General features: G+C 46.6%; 1 protein-coding gene across 2 annotated transcripts in view; it reads left to right on the forward strand.

Annotated features, from left to right (window-relative positions):
• The window catches only part of AOAH (acyloxyacyl hydrolase), an 87,299-nt gene that overhangs the window by 24,253 nt on the left and 43,433 nt on the right, over positions 1-19,613 (forward strand). For both annotated transcript variants that reach the window (XM_062622363.1, XM_062622373.1), the window contains exons 4-7: positions 6,340-6,435; positions 10,698-10,758; positions 11,865-11,964; positions 18,578-18,637. In XM_062622363.1, coding sequence (XP_062478347.1) covers positions 6,340-6,435; positions 10,698-10,758; positions 11,865-11,964; positions 18,578-18,637 — 317 coding nt within the window. The remainder of the gene's footprint in view (positions 1-6,339; positions 6,436-10,697; positions 10,759-11,864; positions 11,965-18,577; positions 18,638-19,613) is intronic.

A 19,613-nucleotide genomic window follows, 5' to 3' on the forward strand; every position in this document is an offset into this window, starting at 1 on the left:
CATTCTTTCCTATGGTTATACTTTGAGCAGAAAAGCCACAGGCGCATCAGTAGCACAGTAGTGATACTAAAGCAACTATTAAGATAGGAATATTTGCTATAGCTATTTGTGTTCTTCAGCAACTGATGGTGAAAAATTCATTTTCTCAATCACCCCAAGTCTTGCTGCATGTTTATACGGCTGTAAAATGCATATATGTTTATATTGATCACAATAAAAAGGTGTGCTTAGCATACCAACATACGTACATGTATGTGTGTCTACATACACAATCATATGTATTCATATGTGCATTTGTAGACACGGGTAGTCTTGTATGCTGTACTTTACTGATGCCTGCCTTTAGTGTAAGTATTGATTGTCTTTTTGGCTGCTGACTGCCACAGTGTGTATGCGCTTCCCACTGTTGTTCCTGTTAGCCCTATACAGATTTTCTCATGTTCAAGGCAATCCCTTGCAGTGGTTTTTAGGAGCTGTGTATCCGAGACAAGTTTTGTGCATTCAGAATCTTCAAATGGTCAAAGCTGTGCTACAAGGTTGAAGTTATCCAGTTACATTAGCTTCCTCTGCCACCGTTCAGTAAAGTTTTAATACCCTTTCCTGATTTGGGAAAGAAAAATATGTTAATGGCACTCATACATAGACTTTCCTTTCCCTATATTAATGTAGGAAGCATTTCCATTGGAAATACTGGGGCTACAGGCTTTGTTAAATAGGGCTCTTTAAAATGTACCATAGGAAACCCGAGGGATCCATGTGGCTGGCAGGTATGGATACCAGAGTTTTCCACTAGATGCAAACTGAATTTTCTGTACTGGCTTAACTGTATCAGACTCCTCATTGGGTGTCTTAAAGAAAGAACAGTGAATGGAGCTCTGAGGTTAGGGGCCTGAAGTGGCTCGCTGCTATTGCATGAGCCACAGAAATGATAAGTGATGTTCCAGGGTTCGCTGGGTTTGGTACAGAGCTCCAGTGCACTCAAATGCTGCTATATTAATATTTCAAACCTGTCTTTAGGGGGGATACTCTGTATGGTTTTATGCCCAATAGCAGGTTTTGTAGTAGTGTACCAAGATTGAGCATTTCCAATATGTTTTGTGACACTTGGTAAAGTTAGGGGGAAAAGCTCCTGTATATGCCAGCATACTTGAGTATGGATACCTGTAATTGTATTCCATCACTTCAGTATCTCTAGTAAATACTTTAGCACTGTAATGGAATAGGAAGCAAAGTCTGAGTTAAAAGACTTTTACACTCAGATCCCTTTCTAAATTACCTTTCAAAGCACTGAATCCTCTGGCAGTGTATGGGAAAATAACTATCCTAACTTTGCATTATACGGTTATATTACTTGAGCTGAGAATGTCCACTCTGGAGTGAAATCTTGAGGTTATAAAGGGGTGCTCTTCCAAAGTGTCAGCTCAGTGCTGGGAAGCAGTGAAAGTAGGCAGAATGGGTATTGGGAAGTATTAGGAAAGGAATATATAGTGAAAAAGAAAGCATTCCTGTACTCTAACTTTGCACATCCGTGGCCTGCCTGCACCTAGAATGCCCACATGCATGTGCCCATCTCGGAGGAGAAAACCTAGTTTCTTATTAGCTGCCCATGTGAATGCTCTTATTTCAAACTGGAATGTCTTGTTCCAGGTTGAACTGGAAGTGGATGAGATGAATTTGGAAAGAGGTGTTTTTACACCAGATCAACAGCATCTGCACAGGGAATAGCAGTATCTTCTTTTGCAGGCAGGCTCTGGGGACTCCTCATCCGTAGGCTTTAAGAGGTGCATTGGAGCCTACGATCAACTTTAAAGGGAAGAAGCGAAGACTGTGCTTTGGGAAAACCTCCATCTTAGAAGGCTACAAAACCAGGAATGTGATAGACAGCTTCATTTATTCAGGGTCTTATTGGTGCAGACAGATATCTGAGGCAGAGGTTTGGTGCTTCACCAAGCGAGGCTCCGGCTCCTGCTCCACCAGGAGCAAGCAGGGTGACCACAGCCTGGCTGGCTGAGAGCTATTTGTGTCCAAGGCCCCCTCTGGGGGCTTATTTCCTCCTGGTGCTCCAGGGGTACGTTTAATTTATGGCTGGGGAGCAGCGATCCAGCTGGAGGGCAGAAAAGATCTCCAGCACCCCGGAACGTGAGCAAAGGATGGCAAAGGGGGGTGTGCCAGGCACCAGAGATCCCATGTAACGGAGTTTGACTGAGACAAATATATCTACAGATCAGAAGCTCAAGAGAGGAGGCTTTCAGTACCCAGACACTTCTTGACTTCCCTAGGTGTAATTCTAATTATAGAGCCTTTCAGACGCGTGCGGCAGAAGTGGATTGAGTTAAATAGTCTGCTCAAACTGCCGGAGGCTTCACAGCCAGGGAATGAATTTCTGTAGCTCTGATTTTATTATCAGAATGTGATTTTCCCCCCCTGAGCTTCTTGGAAATGTCATTTTATTATTACATGCTATTTTTTATTATTACACACTACATGGACAGAAGTACTTCCTGACGTGTTAGTTTGCAGATTACTGAGCAAAATGGTTATGGTTTTCTCTTATCTCTTCAGAAATTAATAGCAGATGGGACAAGCTATCGCTGAAAGAGACAGGCGTTTTATTAATGGCAGAGTCTAGTTTCTAATGGCCGGTAGGCATTATAATGCCAGTGAATTTCTTCCAGAGAAAACATCCTTCAGGCTGTCAAGGAAACCTGTTCTTGAGGTGAGGCAGCAAAGTCAGTTTCTGGGAACATGGTTCTAAAGGAAATCATGTGCAGCTATAAAGATTTAGAGCTTTTTTTAACCTTTAATTAAGAAGCCGATCGGCGTTGCTGTGTGTGCGCCCAGCTCCTGAGGAGAAATAAATCACATCTAAATATCTGCTAAATTAAAAAAGCAAGCAAGAGTTGCTAATGGCCAGATCTGGAAGTGCTTTTCTACTGCTAAGTGCTAAAGTATTAAAAAGTTGATAATCTTGCACACATCACAAGTAATTAAAGCAGTGATATTTCTGCAGCCCAAGACAGCCGACTTCCCCCTGTCCTTTTTAGCTAACTACTTAATTTCCATTTTTAGCCAGCAGGATTAAGAGCCATTAAAGGCTAGGATAGCTGGTTAGCACTTCAGATGATATTTGGTGTGCAGCAAGGCTTCTGTTCGTTTCATTAGGGGGTAGTGCCTCTTCTGCTGCAGCCAGCCGTGAATCCTTTCTCTGCCACTAAATCCAGAGGAAGATGCTATGTATGACTGAAAAGAGAGCAGGTTTGTAGTAGGAATGAGGATAGTCTGAGTTAACATTCATTTTAGGACACTGATCTTTTCAGATTTTACCTACAGGACATAGGTTCTCCTGGAGGATAAAACTGAATTACTGGGGGGAGCATGTTTTTATCCAGAAAAAAAGTGTGGAGCCTGCCTTTTTCCCAAGTAGCCAGGCTATTATTATTGTTATTTATATCCACATAGCCTCTATGGTCGCAGGTACTGCATGAAGTACTGCACAAACTCAGCGATGGCTCCATTAATTGTCATGTGGAGCGAGTCTCCCTTTGGGCCTGGCTCGATAGACACCAAATTGACTTACTTCTCAACGTGAAGCATTTCCATTGAATTGCTGGGATGCTCTCCGTGAGTGGGGTTACCTGCATGGCTGTGTTTGTGATTAAGAATTCTCTTTATATTCAGCCGGGCTGAACCAAAAATAGCTATTCCCTCCCCACCCCACATGGTACCTTGTCAAGTGTGAGAAACTCACATCTTCAGAGGAGGCTGTCTTCACGTATAAGAGAGGACATGGAAATACCAGGGGGGTTTATCCTCAGCCCAGCTCTGTGGATTTCGAGCACTCAGGCTGTTTGTCCATCAGCCTCTTTCTCTGCATCGACTGTACTGGAGGTGAGAAGAGAATGAGAGCTGTGGGACAGCATCTGAGTCAGAGAGAGGAGCTTCTTTGCACCTTTACCCTGGGACCAACCGTTAGGCAGAACCTTGCCCAGTTCTGCTTCAGCCTGTGCTTTGGGGACTGTCTGCTCCCCCAGCTCCTGCCTGCTGAAGCATTCTCCTCTGCAGCTTCCTCAGGCTCCCAGTGCAAAAAAATGAGAGGTGAAGCAACAAAAGCTGCCTCCTTTAGAAAGAAGTCAAAGGACAAACAAGCTCCTTCCCATCTCTCTGCTTGGACTTCTTGTGGCCTTTCTGACTTCTAGACAGCAAGATTGTCTGGTGAAAGCCTGACCTTGGTGAGAGAAGAAGGGAAGGCACAGGAAGAACACGTGGGTTTGTGGTTAAACATCGTTTTTGTCATTCAGTTTTTCTGAGCCTCCATCCTCATCAGTAAAACAGGCATAGAAGGCAGGGGAAGGGTGGTTTGGGTTGGCTGTAGGTTGCTCATGTGTGTTAATAATATGGCCCTGTAAGAATGAGGTTATGCAATGCCTTTTAGGTGCGTTTCCAGGACGTGCACCACCATCCCAGCACTAAGTGATGGAGGTGAGACAGGGACCAGAGGGCCCTGGGCTGTTCTTTGAGCACAAGTCCTGAGCATGCTTTGCCCTCCAGCTTGGATGTCCCTTTTGGTTTTAGTTTGGGTCTTTATTATTCTTCTTCTCCCTCTTTATGAGCTATTGTGTTTTAATTACCTGTTAATTCTTCTGGCTAGCCTCTGGCTATGTTTGGGACAGAAGGAACGACTTGCTTCAGGGTTTTCTCTTGGTTTTATCTGCCTCTGTTTGTTCTCCTGTTCTTTCTGGCTGACTGGAGGTAATGGCTCTTAGCATGCTTTATAAATCATTCCGCAGAGGACTGTGAGTGAGCGTTTTATTTAATAAGTATGGAGAAGTGAGCTTTTATCCCTGCAAAAAAGGTGGCAAGTTCACTATAATTTCCACTGGATTACTGTATTTGGGGTAGAAGAAGTAATAGAAGACTAAAAGATATGGGTCTTACAGCAAGATCCAATTGTATTACCTCCTCTTTGACTTGCTTCTTGATGCATAGGAGCATCAAAGTTATTTACGTTGAAAACCAGCACTTTGATTTAATAGCACAGAGGCAGGGAAGTTTGGAAGGAATTGAAAAGCTCGCTTTGAAGAGCTGTGGCAGTCTGAAAACCTGAACACTGATGCTCTTGAGCTGTGGATCTCATCCAAATGCTGCAGCTCTCCTTCATTTCTAGACTGCCAGAGCAAGTCCTGAGAGCTGAGGTTTCTTGCAGAGAGGAGGAAACAGGGTTCAGCTACAGGGATTGCAAAGAGGAATCTTCATTCAGGCTGCTGGAGACTGGTGTCCTTGTCTCCTGGCTGCCTGCGGTACCCAGCTCTCTTACACAGGCTGGCATCTCACCCTGCTGCCAGGTCTGACTACATTGCTCAGAGCTGGAGTCGCCAAACATGGCTTCATTGTAAAATGATGAAGCCACTGCAGAGACAGAGCACGCTGCAGGCCTGCAGCAATCTAAACCCCACTTGAAACGAACCGTTTATGGTCATCAGGGGGATTTTGAATGATTGCTATGTGGGGATTACGTTGAACATGCTTCATCCCATAAAATGCCAGAAAAAGTGCTACACATCTCAAGAAATACTTCCCTATGCAAGGTCTTGGGTCTCAGTCGCAGCTAGTCCAAGGAGCAGATGGATTTTAGCCTTGCTCACCCCCAGATCAGTGATGAGAAATAACCAGCTTCATAGGTCATAGGGAATGGGTTCTTTCCAGCCACAGAAGGAAAGCAGAATGAACTCCAGAGATGTTTTGGCATTAACAAATGGGTAGCTGGGCCCAGCAGCCCTCTGCATGCCAAACACTGCTGGGCTTCAGAGGGAAGTCGTTGAAGAGCTGCTGCCAGGGGCGCTTTGTGATGCTCGGCACATACGTCTGCTTCTTCGTGACATCCCTTGTGCAGGCTGTCGCACCCATTTGTGTTTGGTAGCCCTCTGTGCGGTGTGTGTTGAGAAGTGTAGAAATCCCCTCAAGTACAGACCTGTGTCCTCCTCCTTGTGGGAAATAACGAGGGAGCAGGCGGCCAAGCAGGCAGTTGTAACACTTGCTGTCCCCCTGGCTCCATCATTCTCATCCTTGAAAGGATGGAAAATCATTATTCCAGGAGCCACATCCAGTGCTGTAAAAGCCAGGCTGTTCCGTGCGCTCCTCTGGCATCCTCTCTGGGATAACCTCCAGGTTTTGAGTAAAGGCTCAAATTCACAGGTGTGTTTTCCCCTTGAACGCTGATCTGCCACGGAGCGTCTCAAGAAATGAAATGCCCAGTGATGCTTGAAACACCTCCGTGGCACGGGGTGCTCCATCACACTTCCCAGGTAACCCTGTTCCCTCTTTCTGTTTGTTTGTTTGAAGGGTGCGTGCTTGTGGTGTCTGTAATTGAACAGCTTGCACAGTGGCACAACAGTACGGTAAAGGCAGCCACGGAGAGGCTGTGCAGCTACATACCTGGTAAGTACCCAGTAACGCGCCATATGTTGTGTTGGTTCTGCTGTGTGTCTCTGTTAATTAAAAGTTCCCACGTGGAGCCTGGAAAGGCTTTATCCGCTCTCTTGCAGCATCTCAAATGGATGGAGCTGAAAGACAGCAAGGTGCTATCTGCAGGGAAGCCAGTGGTGTGGCTAAGGTGCCTCTAGATTTCATCCCAAAGTTAGGGTGAACAGGACCAACACATGCAGACCCCTTCCCTCCCTTTCCCTCCGCTTTGTCTCTTTGTTAGCAGCTTAAGAACAGATTCAGTGTATGCCCAAGCACTCCTCTCTCTTGCTGATATGGGTCTTCGTAGCAGCTGCAAAGGTGAAACTGTTTTCAGCAGCTCTAGGAAGCCGCTGTGGTAGAATCTCAGAAACGAGCTGGGGTTGACAGATGTAAGATGCGAGCATTTGTTCTGCACAGGAAAGCTATCGAAATGGAGCTGGTGATACACATTTCAAAAGCAATACCTATTCCACAGGCGTATGCGTAAACTCCCCTTTTTCTGCCCCACGTTTTATCTGCCCATAGAATCTTAGCTGTCCAAATGCACATCCCTAAACAGAGAATGGGTTGAATGCCAGAATAGCTTTGTGCCTCAGAGACTAAGTAACTGGATCTCACATTCGTGCTATCTTTTTAACACTATAAATGTAAAAAGGCACCTTAGGATTCTTCATTTGAAAGCTGTTTATATGGGACTTCACAAGCTGTGTCTCTGAGAAACCATCTTGCTCTGTAGACCCTGCTTTCACAGAAGAGGCTTGTAGAATATTAATTCCCTCCTTTCCAAGAGGGGATTTCTCGATGCAGGTTGGGGCAGGGAGGTAATTGCTGGGATTCACTCATTGATAGAATGATACTTACCAGATTTCTAGTCCATAAGTCATATCCTCAGTGTTTTAAATCCCAGGCACACAACTATGAAGTTGCAATTAGAAGCACTGATCCTGTTATTAAAATACAATTTTCTTCTTTAAAATATGACATGCGAGCTCTGTGCTCACGATTCACCTAGTGGACCTTGTTCCACTGACATGTCAAGATGTTTCTTTCATCTGTCATGCTTTACACACATAAAATCCTATTATTCGTTGAGTTAAATCTGTATAATCCAGCCATGAGATTTCCTATGAGATGTGTGGAAACACCCAATAGGAAAAAAAAGCTGACCCTGAACTTGAAAAGAGTGGAAAATCCTATGGATTTAGTGAGAGCTACAGATTTATCCTCTTAAGGAAGGGAAACGCTGCAGCCCAGCTTCCTCTTGCTGCTTGAAACAACAGAAGAGCTTTGGATGCTCATAAGGAGCAAAGCTACTAAAGCAGGCCATGCCATTTCACCTGAAAGAACAACTTCATTGTTATACACATGCCTACAGCTGATTGCAAGAATGGCAGCAGCATGTTAATGGCAATGGGGCTTTTTTAAAGGCCAAAATGCAAATAAGAACTTACTTATGTATTTTTTTAAAGGGCTTTCTAGAAGTTCAATTACAACCAAGCTGGGGCTCGATCAAGCCTTCAGTGAAGTTAAATGATGCTCAAGAACAGGGAAAACGAGAGAGAAAAGTTCAGTACCCATCAATCCCCCTCAATCCCTGTAGGCTGTGCAGCAGACACAATTGCATCCTTACTTATAGGGCAATATTTGTAATGTGTGTGATGCAAGCAACAAGGCCAATAAACCTGTGAAAATCAGAACAGTGACACCACGAGTGAAGGAGGCTCTTCAGCGATCAGAAAGGGAGGTCTGGGGAACGGGCTGTATTTATGGTGCAAGGATGGATGTTTGCCTGGACACTGGGAGGCTGCCTGATGAAACGGAGGTGCCTGGTACCTGAACTGTGCTTTGAGACCTCCTGCATCTGGCATTGCCTCTGGGCCATGCTCTGCTTCTGTGTCAGCCACTGCTGTGTAAACACCGTAGAGCTCAAGTGGAAATGGCATCCTGATTAATACCATCTTTCTTGCAAATATTTACCCTCGGAGATTCAGCCAGCATTTGTGTTTCTAGGACTATGAAGCTATAGAGGAAAACCTTCAGGGTTTTTATCAGTGCCCCGATTTCAGCTGGGATGGAGTTAATTTTCTTCCTAGTAGGTGGTACAGAGCTGTGTACACAACAGTCATGGAAGAACAGTGCAGTTAGGGGATCTCTTTTACCCAAAGCTGGGCAGAAGCAAGTATACTCTAAATTTTCTGTAGGTTTTCTGCATTTAGTTTGGTTTAAGGTCTTCTCTTGCCCCTGAACACTCCAAGTTACTCCTCATTTTCCCTCTCTCTTTCTCCCCCTCCTTTCTGACTTATGCAGCTTATTCCTAGCAGAGCTTTCTCTCTGCAATAACTTCTCCTTGTGTGTGTTCGCAGAGCCAGAGGTTTTTGAATGCATGAGGGCAGGCTGGCTTGGAGGGCAAGTCCTACAAACACTGCTGTGGTTTGGGTCTGTTTTGCTGGAAGCTAAAGCATAAATGGCATCGGTATCTTCCGAGAGGACCCTGTGTGCTCAATGATGATTTTATGTTATTGCTGTTCTTTCCACCAACTGTTTGTTACACTGTGGGGTAGTCACATCCCAAGTTTCCTCTGTGCATAAGGAAACCAGTGCCTAGAGATCAGGGTGACCAGCAGACCTTAACATCAGCTTCCCAGCCAAACCCTCCCCTCCTGGGTTGGGGAAGCCAGCCACCTTCTCCTGCAGTCTCCTATAGTTAGCCACGTGCCTTGATGGTAAGTCTCATGAGAGGGAGTTTTAATCAGTGATGGTACTGAACGCAGGGTTATTGATGTCTGTGATGTCTTTCCTTTTAGGTGAACAAGAATAGAATGCAATTCTAGCCATGAGACCAATTTTTAACTTGCAGACTGCTTCTAAAGAGCCAATAGAGAGTAGTTATGTGGCAAAGGAGGTGAAGAAATGAAGCTAATAACTTGATTGAAGTAAAACACCTGGCACAGGATAAGAAAAATCAGCTATCGTAGTTACAGAAGCTGTCAGCAACATCATATGCCGAGGATATTATCCTTCATTCCCTGCCGTGCCCTTCTGTTCCCAGCCCTCCTTTCCTGGGCGCTGGTTGCCAGCCAGGGTGTCTGCAGTCCTGGCAGGGTAGGAGCTGTGGGAGTGGGAGCACACCCATGCCTCCTGATTGAATCAGCGCTGTGAGCTTTTGCGCCCTCCCCAGACCAAAACCACCGTCCTTGAACGCAGCAGACCCCTGGCATGTCCTGATGCTGGGTAAAACTGAACATTCAGCTCAGAATCGGAGGGAAGCAGCTGCTCCGGCTGCTTCTAAAGATGAGCGCGCTCCGTTTGCTCCCCCAGGTGCAGGGTTATCTGTCTGGATAATGGAGGTGCGAGAGAAAATGTCACCTCTCAGGAATTTCAGGAGCTGCAAGTCTCCTGTCCCTGCACTTGTAGGAACCTGCCTCTCCACGACTCTTCTGAGCACAGCTCCTGCCGAAACAAGGCTGGAGACTGCCTTTGCGGGACACGTGTGTGCTTAACCAGCTCTGGTCAGCCGGGGCCCTCTTCCTTCATGGGAACTGTCAGACCAGTGTGCCTGTATTCAGGTCCTGGGTGCGGGGACCACTCTCCTTTTACAATGGTACCTTAAAGAAACCTGTGATGAGCTGTCCCTGGAGAGCATGCTTCAGGCAGATTAGAGCAAGCTGCCTAAGCCAGCATCCTGAAAAGGCTCATGGCTGCAGACTGAAAGGAAGCCAGACAAAAAGTGTCAAATACTGGTTTGGATGCAATCACTCCTGCGCAGCTCCTGCTCTACACAAAGTGAATTCTCTTAACTCTCGCAGCCCCGCAGAAGCTCCGAGGCAGCTCTCGCAGCAGCATCAGGCCCAACATCACTTTCTGCACTTTGATGTATGTGATTGTTTTCTCTCTGCTCGCAAACCTACCGAGCTGTTTGTTTGAACCGCTTGGAAGATGCTGCAGCATGTGGGATTTATTTCCACGATGCTACACCGGGAGCATCTAACAAATATGGGTTACCCTTTTTAGTCTTTGCCATGCGGCTTCTCTAGCCTAAAGCCATAGAAGGGTTTTAGGCAAGGTTAGAACTTCATGTTTTCCCATTCTCGGGTGCTAGGCTGAGGTTGTAAATTCACACGCATTCTCCTAAGATAAACAGCATTCACCTTAGTGAACCAACCCCTGCTGTATTTTGACTGTTATAAAACCCTTTCACCATGCTCCATCAGTTACCAAAAATTTATGTTTTCTAGAGAAACTGCAAGGTTTCTGTTACATACTTGCTGAACTTTATGGACCACACATAGCTGAGCTGTAAGTATTGCTGTGTCCTCTCAAGTCTTAGTTTGCTCTTGACGTGTACGGATGCGCTGCTGGATTGAAGTGCAGGGCTTTCATTCTTGAAATCACATTGTAATTATTAAAGCAGAGGTGCTGGAGAGTGATTCTGGTTTGGCTTCGGCAGAGCTCTTCCTGAGTGAATAAACACCGGCTGCCATGGGTACCTGTTTTCATACTCCATTTGAATCCCAGATCAGGCCCACCTGATGTAATTGCCTTTTGAAAAGCAGCTCATGTGGCTGAGGGAGGAATCTGAATAACCCGTGTGTGTGAGACAGATTCTGCAGTCACACCGCTGTAACGCTTGCCTCTTGCTTTCCCTTCTACCTTAAATCAAGCTTTCTAGTTGTCAGCCCCTACATGCTCTCAGCCCCAGCCTTGATACACACTCCTGGGGAAGCCTACTAAGTAATGTAAGTGATTAAGACAATAAAATGTAGGTCGTTTTATTCCCCTTTAAAAGTCCTTAGTTTAATTACCAGAGCTTTTGCTAGACCTGCTTTCTCCCCAGGGTTTTTACTTTCCTTCTTAAAACTGGCCCAGGGACTGCGAAGTGCGCACAGGACCAAGCAGTGCTGTAATCACACATTCTAATGTAATTCCTGATTAGCCCAGAGGTGTGTCCCAAAAAGCAAGAAGCGATCCTTGCAGTTGTGCTTGGTGATTAAAGGTTAAGGATCTTTGGAGGATTTCTGGTTGTTTTCTTGAGTTAATGATTGAATGTTCCTATGTGCCAAACCACATATGCATTAACTTTAACCTTTAAATCTTCGTCAGACTTATGATTTATTTAGGAAAAAGCCAGAACAATCATAATGTGCTTGATTCAGGTGCTGTGTATAAAGCACAGTGCTTTTTCATCATCCTGGGACCCAATTTTAAATGCTGAATAGGATGCCATGGCAGGAAATCGTTAGGGCCCAGCACTGTACTGAGCAGCCAAGCGATTACCAGCCCCAATGAAGAGAGCTGAGGTTATTGTTCGGTGTCGGGGAGATTTAGCTTCCCATGGAAATAGCTTCTCCTTTCAAGCACCCAGAAGAACATAATAGTCTTTGTTTATGCACCATTTCCTTCAGCATAGACAGGGAAATGAATGCTGATGTGGTCTGCCATTCCCTGAAGCTGTGTAAACAGGATCCGGGACAACCGCTTTGTCATCTCTACAGCCCTCCGAAGGTGAGTTGGTTTTCCACGTTTCCTCAGAGCTACTGACTGTGGAAGGTCTTTTGAGCTGGAACTCAAGGGCACAGGGGCTTCCAGTGCACGTGCGCTGGCTGGGAAATGAGCTTCGACGGTGTGAGTGCGGACACTGAGAATATTTGTGCTGGAAGGAGAGGTACCCAACGTGCGTTGGCTGTGTGGACCATCAGTGCTGTGGTTGTGGGAGAGTGGGAAATACAGGGCTAAATCCTCTTGGGTCAGAGGACAAGAGCAGGGAAACCAAAATTCACTTTTTGTGAGCTTTATTGTACAATAACCCCAAGGCAGGTACTCAGCCAAGGTTCCTCTGTACCACCATGGCACCGGTGACATGGGGGTGTATCCCCACATTGCTAATCTGCTGCAGCAGCCTGTGTAGGTTCAAGTTATCCGCTGTAAATGCAGGGCTATCAGACTTGGATTTGTCTGCAGTGCAAGAGGTTTAAGCTAACATGCATAATCTTTGCCACAGGCTGGAAGCGTATTTAGTTACCATCCCTTTTTTGATGTACAGTTCCTTGCTACGCCACAGTAACTTGATTGCGTGTCCTAGGCCTTTGTCACTTGGACACATACATATCTTCATAGGTATCTAAACAGATTTTGGGATGTTTTTAGTTGTGGACTGGGTGTTTTGCCCCAGTCATCCCACAGCCCTGATCACACTAAAACCTGTGAGTGATGGTGCTTGTCTGGCAGTGCTAAAAAGCAAGTGATTCACATAGGCACCTATTTTTGTAAGTCTTTTTCCCTGCATCTGGATGGATAAGGACATGTTTGGTTTCTAAAGGTGTGCATAATATGCTTTACACAGGGCCGCATCCACCAGCTATTGAAATCAGAGTCTTTTTATGGGCTTTGGCGAGCTGTGGTTCATCTCCAAGGTGGGATTAGTTCTGTCAATATTAAGAAACCCTTGCCTTCCATGAACGGCAGTAACATTTGTTTTCCTCAGGTGTATGTCCTGTATGACTGCTATGCTCCCTGTTATGCCAACATAGAGATATGTAAGTGTGCAACCAGGCAGGGGTGAAAGAAGATGGGTGCAGGCAGCAGAGAGGGCCCACACTAGCTTGGCTCAACCAGGATGCCCAAACTTCATCAGATGGGCTCCTTTAGAAACCCTGCAGCTGGTAAAACAGTTCATGGGTCCTTCCACCTCCCATGGGCCTGGGAATAGGGGCTTTTGGGGGGGGGTTGTTCTTGAAACAGAAGTTGCGTGGCCTGGAGACTCCCTCTGAGTGAGTGGCTCAAGCAAACCCTCTCCCTTCCAAGTGGGAGTAAAATCCCTTTCTGTCGAGGTCCATTTGTTTCTTATCAGGAATAAGGGAATTCTGTCAACAAGTCTCTCCTGTTCAGCTCACCTGATGCCCTAAGACAGCGTGAGGAGGCTGTGTGAGATAGGAGAAGAGCAGTGCTTGGAGTTCATGCTCAAGGGGTTGATAAATGGCCCACAGTGACTCTGTGACATCTCAGACTGGGAAAAGATGAATTATGGGTGAAAAAATTAATACACAATCAGAGATGCCAATGCATAAAATGCACTTTACCTCACATTTGCTTCTTTGGTTTGTCAGTTCATTGATCACTTCAGTTATATGACCCTGCAAATGCTGGCACAGTCCCCTGCCAAGGGTTTCAACAAGACTTTAATACTAATGACTGGTTTGTTCAACTCTATTGATTTTCAGGTACTTCATTTACCCGTTTAGACTTCTGGATGCCCGTTTTCCCAGGATTAGTATCAGATTTGTACTGGCAAAGGGAGTAAAATAAACACAGAGTTACTTAAAATAAATGTAGTTACTTGCCCGTATGAGGCCGTACAATGTTCACGTTTGATTGCCTTTAAGGTGGCAAATATCAACATGTAGCTGCTTTTTCAGTCAGGAGTCTGTTTTGTTCTGTTGCTGTGATGTTATCTAGTGAGATTGTGTGTCTTGAGCAAAGACTTGGCTTTGGGAACTACCTACGTCATGGAGACACTGCAAGCTGAGTAAATGGTACGTGCGTTATATTACATACTTCCCTGGTCTCTGACAAATCAGCCCAAATGATGTTTTTGCCAGCCTGCCTGGAGCCATTAGCACTCTGCAGTCATTCTAGGAGGCTTGGCTCTAATTGTGAAGTATTGCTCTGTTTGAATGGAGGGCAATGCTCTCGAATGCAGAGTTAGAGCATCCAACATGGGTAAGCGTGGTCTCTCCCACTGCATCCTGACTGCCCAACAAGAGGTTCTCCCAGCCTGGTGTGGGTTGAAGGGACCTTAAAGCTCCTCCAGCTCCAACCCCTGCCACGGGCAGGGACCCCTTCCACTGGAGCAGCTTGCTCCAAGCCCTGTGTCCAACCTGCCCTTGAACACTGCCAGGGATGGGGCAGCCACAGCTTCTCTGGGCACCCTGTGCCAGCGCCTCAGCACCCTCACAGGGAAGAGCTTCTGCCTTATACCCAACCTAAATCTCCCCTGTTTAAATTTAAACCCATTCCCCCTTGTCCCGTTGCTACAGTCCCTAATGAAGAGCCCCTCTCCAGTGTCCTTATAGGCCCCCTTCAGATACTGGAAGCTGCTCTGAGGTCTCCATGCAGCTTCTTGGAGGACACCAGAACTGTAGGCAGTAATCCAAGTGGAGTCTCACAAGAGCAGAGTAGGAGGGGAGAATGACCTCCCATGAGACCCATCTGGCACACCAGAAGCAGGCTTGCCATAGGTGCTGGAAACTGGGCAGTGGCTAAAGCTGCTCTAATTTGCCTTGTGGTTAAGCTACATCAGCAGCAGGTACTGTCAGCATCCGCTGCAGCACCACTCCGAACAGTGACAGTGGGTAGGTTATCCAAGCTTTGGGATGGCTGGGTATTTTATTAGACAAAAAGGTTTATGAGCTCAAATGGTGAAGGGCTGTCTGTGATACAGAACCATTCCTCTAACAAGAGAAGGGCTGAAAGAAGGTGAGGGGTTTTAGACACTGCCTACCGAGTGTCCTTTCTGCCCTTGGGAACAAGCAGTTTTGCAGCTTGTCTCTAGATTGCTTTCAGCCAGTTGGCCTGTTCAGTTAAATGGCAATACTTTAATTGATCTTGTTGGGGCCAGCATAGTGGCTCGACTTCAGCGCTGGGGTCCTGCTGCTGACAGTCTCTTCAATGGCCTGTGTTAGAAGGAACGTGTACTCTCTGCCTTTCAGAGTGCCTTTTCTGCTCCCCATCACTTTTCTGCTCTGGACTATCAGAGACCTTGTGCCTGCAGGTTTCAGCTTAATGCCCAGTAGTAGGATTCTGCTGGGAGTCATCCTGCATCACCAAAAATATGCATGTTTATGCTAATGTCATTTCATCTCCCAAAATAAGTGCCATTGCCACAAGCACTCATGCTTGTTCGTGTCCCCTTCATTGGGTCTTTCACCGATTTGCAAAGAGCAAAAGCCACATCCCTCATGGACATTACTGCAGCCAGGCTCAGGCCTGTCCCCTTCCTCCAAGACCGTGGGCTGTAGAGCCTGGGAGGCAGGCTGGGTCCTGGGGAGCCAACCGCCCTCCTTTTAGCCTTTCCTTTTGGAAGCAGCTGAAATCTACCGAAACACAGTCCCCAGAACCCAAACCCCACAACCTCACCCTTCCACCAGACAAACCTGAAGGAAGCAGGGTGGCACGGGGTTAGCAGGGAACAGAAGTGTGAGGATAAGGAGGCATTGCTTGGGGATGCTGACTGTGTTTTGCAGAGGCAAGCTGGAAAAGGTAAATCAGAACGTTCCATCCAGGGCAGAGTCCAAGACCGAAAAAAACAAGGGGCATAAAATGCCCAGAAATCAGAGTAATTTCCCTGGCAAGAGAAAGGACTGAGCCAGCCTTTGATTTAGACCTGGGCTTGCGGAGAAGGTCCCTATTTTGCATCCAAAGTACGTATCCTTTGGTTTGGCTGTCCCATGCGATGGTAAAGATTCCCCTTACACACTCCGCAGGGTAAAAGGTGGGAGTTGTAGAGCAAACCTCAGTTTTGCCAGTGCTGCTTAACAAACTTTGCAGCATTTTGGTTCCTGGGTCTGTGTAGTCCTGGTGAAAGGATGATGAAAATGAGTTAGAAGGGAAAACTGGAGCACCTTGTAACTATCCACTCTCCTGGGAAAGAGCTGGCTAACAGGGGTGACGAATGAGAGAATTAGGCTTGTGTTGTGTGTTTGCTTATGGCAAGAAATAGATCTGCTGGCAAAGAATTCATGACTGGGAAGCTGTGGGCTCTGTGCAGAGCAGTGGAAGGCGGCAGTGAATGAAGCCCCAGTGACACTCCTGCCCTCAGCCCCATCTGTGGTGCGGATGTCTTGTGTTCTTCACCCCAGAGCCCTGGCTGCTGCAGTGGGAGATCTCGCCCTTAGAATTTCATAGAGAGCATTTCCTACATGCAGGGGTAATTCAGCCTTTCCTCCCTTGCTTCCTGCTCTCTGTGTGCAGTATTGCTGCAGCTGTGTGCAGGTGCTCTGCTGCTGAGAGCAAGAAAGGTCTCTCCTCCCCTGCCCAGCATAAAGGGATTGATAAATGCTACCTCTCTGGAGACCTCTCATCTATCGTACTCCATTTTAAGCCCTTTACCTCATCCCTCAAGCTATTTTATTGCAGAAATGACGGCAGCTGGTTACGTACAACATAACTATGACTAATGCAAGGTGCGTCTTTGGGTCTGGGGGACAGCAATTACCCAGGGGAAGAAACTAGGAATCGGTGTCTTGGCTCATTCCTAGCATCTCTCCTCTATTTGTGACATCCCCAGGTTTTTATAAGACTACAGGCACAATGGATTAGCCATTCAAGGCCACACTGGATGTGGTTATGGGCAACCTGATCTAGTTGAAATGTCCCTGCCCATGGCAGGGGGTTGGAACTGCATGAGCTTTGATGGTCCCTTCCAACCCAGACTGTTCAATGGTTCTATGATTAAGCACGTATATTAACCTGACACATCTATTAAAACCCAGTAACTTACAAGTCTGTGGTTTTTGCTGCTCATGCTTATTCTTCCTCATCCCTTTGTATTGTTCAATACCAGTCTTTGACCCTTGAATAGCCCAGTTAATTAATTTGCTCTGATCACTGCCTAACCCAATTATAATGACACGCTAAATTTTACCCCCAGTGAAACACCACATTGGCAATGGTTGCTTTAAATGCAAATGTATGCTGCTTTAATATTGCAAGCTGGCATGCCCGCTGTTCGGAAAGGTGCCATTGCTCAAAGGACAGGTTCTTGTTCCTCTCCAAATGCTTAAATACCACCTCTTGGCAACGCCTGCTTTCCCCCCATGTTGAGTTCCTGCAGCTCCAGCCAGATAGATATAAACTTGTGCTGAACTTCTGCCTTGGAGCTAGCACTTGGGTCCGCAGGCTGGGCCGTAGGAGGGACTGGTCATTGTCACACAGAACAGTTTGTCCTTGCTTACAGTTCTGATCAGAAACCAAGTGCTAAACATGCTGGGACGCACTGGGTTTTCCTTTCCATTTGAAATGCTTTCAGAAGGAATTCATCTGTATCTATTTTATTTTATCTTACTGTATTTTATCTTTTATTTTATTTTGGTTGGTTTGTTTTATGTTATTTTATTTTATTTATGTTATTCTATTGTATTTTTTACCAATGCTCAAAGCATGCAGGCCAAAGCAGTTATTCCTTCTGAAAGAGGGCAGGCGGGCAGTGTTTTCAGTTGTCTTCGTGCCGAATGCTGAGGGGAAGGGCAGAGGCCATCACACAGACACTGCCCCGCAGATAGGACTGTTTGCAAAGGTGGCCTAACAAATGCAGGACAAACAACATAAGGGACTTATCCTCACTGAGATGAAGGAATACTGTCCAAAAGTGAAAGCGGAGCAGCAGGGGAGGAGCACGAGTCCTTGTGGCAGGAGAACTGCTGCGGTCCTTGTGTGCTGTGCTATGCTATGGGGCGAAGTTCTTACAGGCAGGGGTAAGCTCTTACCGGGATGGAGCAGAGTCCCTGCTTACTCCCCCTGCGCTGGCATTCATCCAGGCAGGACACAGGGCTGTGGACCAGGTGGGCTGCAAAAATGTATTGCACTTTCCCTCCAAGGCAGGAATCTCCAGGGGATTTGCCTTCCAATCTATTCCCTGCTTTATCGCTTCCCATGTGCCAGCTGTTCCCTGCTGGGATGGACCTCAGCAGAGTATAACCCTTATCCATGTAATGCTTCCTCTGTACCCTTTCACAGCATGCCTGACCATCATTGCACATATAATCCTCTTTTGGCCATCCAATGGATGGGTTGCTCTTTAGGAAGTGTCGCTGGAGAAGCCTCGCACAGTGCAGTCAGGATATGAATCTCAGCTCTTTAACTGATCTGGGCCTTAGGAAATAAATGATGCCCTGCAGCAAACTAAATAAACTCTTGCAACTGTAGTTTCATGGGGGGGGGATTGGATAACTGATTGTTAGTCCAATAAAATGTAACTGATGACAAGTTTGTGGACTCATACATCATTTTTTGTGCTGGAAATGATACATTACAAAAAAAGAAAGGTAGGAAATGGGGAGAAAAATTGGTAGGGCCCTGTGAGGCTGATCTCATTTTATTTATTGTGCTTTTGCTCTCCTAGGTTGGGCTGACCACTGCAATAAGAAAAGCACGGAGGATTGTGAAGACTTCCAAGGACCTGGTAAGAAATCCGTGGCATCGGGGTGTCTCACATTGTACCTGCATTTAGCAGGAGTCAGTCCTTGTTTGATCTGCCTGATTGGGAATCCAATCCTGATGGGCACTAAACTGAATGCCGACTCGCTCCGTGGAAGTATGGGGAGAGCAGAAAAAAGCATCGCAACAAATGCAGCCTGCTTGTGGAGAAGGGGTAACTGTCCGTGTCCATCCCAGACATAAACGCATGTCTGAAACCCGTGCAGCAGCGGAGGATCTCATCTGAGAGCTTCATAGCTCTTCGTCACGCAGAGACACTTGCGCTAGCCCAGCTTGCCTGTGGTGCAGCAGCCACCCTTAAAACAAAATACAAGCAGTTACAGGTTTTGTTCGGTTTTTTTACAAAAGCAGGAATTTCCCCCTTGTTCTTCCACCCACAGAAGTTTCAAGCTTCCTGCAAGGTTCATTACTGCTCCTCTTTCTTTCATGCTTCTCCCTTGCCCCCATCATCCCTTCTAGCCGTGTGTAAGAGGGAGCCTCATTAACTGGCCACTGCCTCAGAGCGCAGTGCCTGCGTTTTGGGGTTGCCTGAAGCTCAAGCAGTGGCCTGAATACAAACCCTGCATGTGTTGTAAGAGGCCTTTGCCCCTTCAACTTGAAACCTGGGTTTGGAATCCTCCCACCTCCACCGGTTTTCAGCTCTCTGGAGGGTCTCTGAAGGGCAGCTGGGAAGGGAAGGGCAGCTTTTGTTTAATGGGTCAGCGCAGGCACGGTTTGCTCCCAGTTGTCTGCAGGCACTTAAGGCAGAGCAAACGTGTCAGCTGTTTGTGAAGGCATTACTGGTACTGCTTCTGCCTGGACCCGTACTGCGGTGCTGCTCACACCAGGGAAAACGGGGGTCCCTCATTAGCCTTAGGCCATTGCCAGATTGCCAAGGCAGGGAAATAAACAGCACGCTGGAGACAAGGGACTCGGCTCCCACGCAGCAGCAGCCAGCAGGA

Source organism: Pezoporus occidentalis, unplaced genomic scaffold (genome assembly GCF_034315485.1).
Source record: "Pezoporus occidentalis ecotype Australia unplaced genomic scaffold, CSIRO_AGI_Poc_V1 ctg107, whole genome shotgun sequence".
NCBI classification, from domain to species: domain Eukaryota; kingdom Metazoa; phylum Chordata; class Aves; order Psittaciformes; family Psittacidae; genus Pezoporus; species Pezoporus occidentalis.